At 49.6% G+C, this 2,882-nt stretch overlaps 1 protein-coding gene across 1 annotated transcript in view; it reads left to right on the top strand.

Annotated features, from left to right (window-relative positions):
• The first annotated feature begins 801 nt into the window (after positions 1-801).
• The window catches only part of SKI (SKI proto-oncogene), a 116,172-nt gene continuing 114,091 nt past the window's right edge, over positions 802-2,882 (top strand). The window contains exon 1 of the mRNA XM_010288129.1: positions 802-1,921. Within this exon, the coding sequence (XP_010286431.1) occupies positions 1,010-1,921 (912 nt within the window). The 5' untranslated portion in view covers positions 802-1,009. The remainder of the gene's footprint in view (positions 1,922-2,882) is intronic.

The following is a 2,882-nucleotide window of genomic DNA, read 5'->3' as shown; positions in this document are numbered from 1 at the left end:
CGCGCCTGCCTGCGCAGGAGCTCGGCGCAGAGCGGAGGGGGGAGGCGGCCGCTGTTCCTGGAAGAGCCCGGCCTGGGGAGTTGGTCACATTCTTGGCTGGGATTCAATGACTGAGGCAGACACCAACAAACAGAGGGGGGGAGGAGGAGGAGGAGTGAGGGAGGCTGAGCCAGCCTGCATTAGCTCAGCTCTCAGGCACTCTCAGTCTCTGCTGGAAAGAGGAGCTGGGAGGATGTGCGCTCTGTTACCGCGGCTCCCCACGGCACGCCGAGAACACCGAGAGAAATAAGGGAAGAAAGGCGAACCGAGAGACGAGGAGTCCTCCCCGATCAAGCTGAGGGACCACGAGGGGGAAGGGAGCCTGTTTATCGCCCGTCCGAAGCCCCCGCGCCGTTTTGGAAGTGCCAGAGATTTGGGCCTTTTCCTTTTCTTCTGCGTTCTTCCACAGACCAAGCCTTCTTCCTCCTCCTGCTTTTTACTTTCCTCCCCTGCGCCCTCCTTTCGGTGGATATGGACAGAAGGGTGATTACTGCAGAGAAGCAGCAGCCGCCAGAACATATTTGAGCCCCTGGTGCTCGGAGCGTGGCACAGACTTTTTGTATTTCTGTGGGTGGCGTGTGCGTGCGTGTGTGAGTGAGTGAGTGTGTGGTGGAGGTGTGGGAGGCGGGATTGGTTTGCCTGGGGGGTTGGCTGAGGGGGTGAGTGCTCGGATGAAGACCTCTTTTTGCTGTGACTCTGTGCTCCATCGGGGCAGCTTGGAGACTTGGAGGTTTTGAAATTGTAACGAACCAAGAGAAAAGAAAGAAGAGAGAGAGACGCATACAAAAGGATTTATTTCCTATTCGTTAGTGGATTGTTAAACCTGAGTGGGAAGGAGAAAGAAACAAGGGTGGGTTGTTTTATTTTGTTCATAATTTTTTTCTTTTAAAAAATCCCTTAAGTGGATTTGTACCAGGGTGGAAGATAACTGGGGATTTTTGTTGTTTGTTTTGGGAATAGAAACTAAAAAATGGAGACTGTCAGTAGAAGCAGCTTCCAGCCTCATCCAGGACTGCAGAAGACCTTGGAACAGTTTCATCTGAGCTCTATGAGCTCCCTGGGTGGTCCTGCTGCTTTCTCAGCACGATGGGCACAGGAGATGTACAAGAAAGACAATGGCAAAGACCCAGCAGAACCTGTACTGCATTTGCCCCCTATTCAGCCTCCTCCGGTAATGCCTGGTCCCTTCTTCATGCCCTCGGACAGATCCACAGAGAGGTGCGAGACCATCCTGGAAGGGGAAACCATCTCCTGCTTCGTGGTGGGTGGAGAAAAGCGGCTTTGCTTGCCCCAGATCCTGAACTCGGTGCTCAGGGACTTCTCCCTGCAGCAAATTAATTCGGTGTGTGATGAGCTACATATTTACTGCTCCAGATGCACTGCTGACCAGCTGGAAATCCTCAAAGTCATGGGCATTCTGCCCTTTTCTGCTCCTTCCTGTGGGCTCATCACTAAAACTGATGCTGAGAGGCTTTGTAACGCCTTGCTTTATGGTGGCACCTATCCTCCCCACTGCAAGAAGGAATTCTCTAGCACAATTGAGCTGGAGCTTACAGAGAAGAGCTTCAAGGTGTATCATGAGTGCTTTGGGAAGTGTAAGGGACTCTTGGTGCCAGAGCTTTACAGTAACCCTAGCGCAGCCTGCATCCAATGCTTGGACTGCAGGCTTATGTACCCACCTCACAAATTTGTGGTCCACTCTCACAAATCTCTGGAAAACAGGACTTGCCACTGGGGCTTTGACTCTGCAAACTGGAGATCCTATATCCTCCTCAGCCAGGATTACACTGGAAAAGAGGAGAAAGCTAGACTGGGCCAGCTCTTAGATGAAATGAAAGAAAAATTTGACTATAACAACAAATACAAGAGGAAAGCCCCCAGGGTAAGTGATGCGCTTAATTTTAAAGGGGGTGGGGGGAGAAAGAGAAATGGAATTTTCTGTAATTTCGGTAACATCCATTGATATACCCAGTTTGTCACCAGCTGCTTTTCCTTTGAGTCATTTAGCAGTCTAATCGTGTTCTTAATTCTCACCACGTGTGTGTTAATGCGAGCAGTGTTTGAGATGGCACCTTTTTTCCTCCGGTTGTGTTCTGAACACAGTAGTTGGAGTTTGTTTAAATTATATATGTGTGTTTAGATATCGTACTGTACATGGAACTTGATCTTTGAAACCCATCACACTACCCTAGATTTTAGCAGGAAGTATGTGATTTCGGGTCTTAAGAGCTTCAGTTAGGGGTCAAGACAACGAAGAAACCAGAAAAAAATAACAGTTACTGATCGCTCCAGATGCAAATATATACATTTTTCCGCTCAACTGTATGCCGCCAGGGATGGGGATGGGGGCTAAATTGTCTTAAGTGCTGGTATTGGAATAAAATGTGGCTGCTAAGAAAAAATCCTGACAGTAATGCAGGTTACTGGTGTTCAGATGAAGTGTGCAGAACATGAATGGAGAAGTCCTTGGTTTTAGAGTATCCCCGTGGAGTCTGAATCTCCCCACCAGAAACGCTTTTCTGTATTGGATTACGTATATATTCAGTAAGTGAATCTGTCTAGGGCCAGCTGCAGCAGCTTCTTAAGGTATGCCATGCGGTGCCGAGTCAGCCAGCTAAAGCACTTTTTTTTGTGTGTGTCTCTTTTTCTTTCAGTCTGAGCTGCCTTTAGATCCCGGAATCCCTGGGGGGTGTGTGTGTGTGTGTGTGTGTGTGGGAGGCTGCCTTGGCACCTGGCACCAGCCCTGATCAATGGGCAGCAGTGCCACAAGGCCTTCAGGACTTGCTTACAGACACCAGGATGTCTGGCTAGCTGGAGATGGTGCCGTTGGCTGTGGGATGAGC

The sequence above is a fragment of the Phaethon lepturus genome, unplaced genomic scaffold (genome assembly GCF_000687285.1).
Source record: "Phaethon lepturus isolate BGI_N335 unplaced genomic scaffold, ASM68728v1 scaffold12225, whole genome shotgun sequence".
Taxonomy (NCBI): Eukaryota; Metazoa; Chordata; class Aves; order Phaethontiformes; family Phaethontidae; genus Phaethon; species Phaethon lepturus.
Note: the sequence above shows the minus strand (reverse complement) of the source record. Positions and strands in the feature narration are given on the sequence as shown.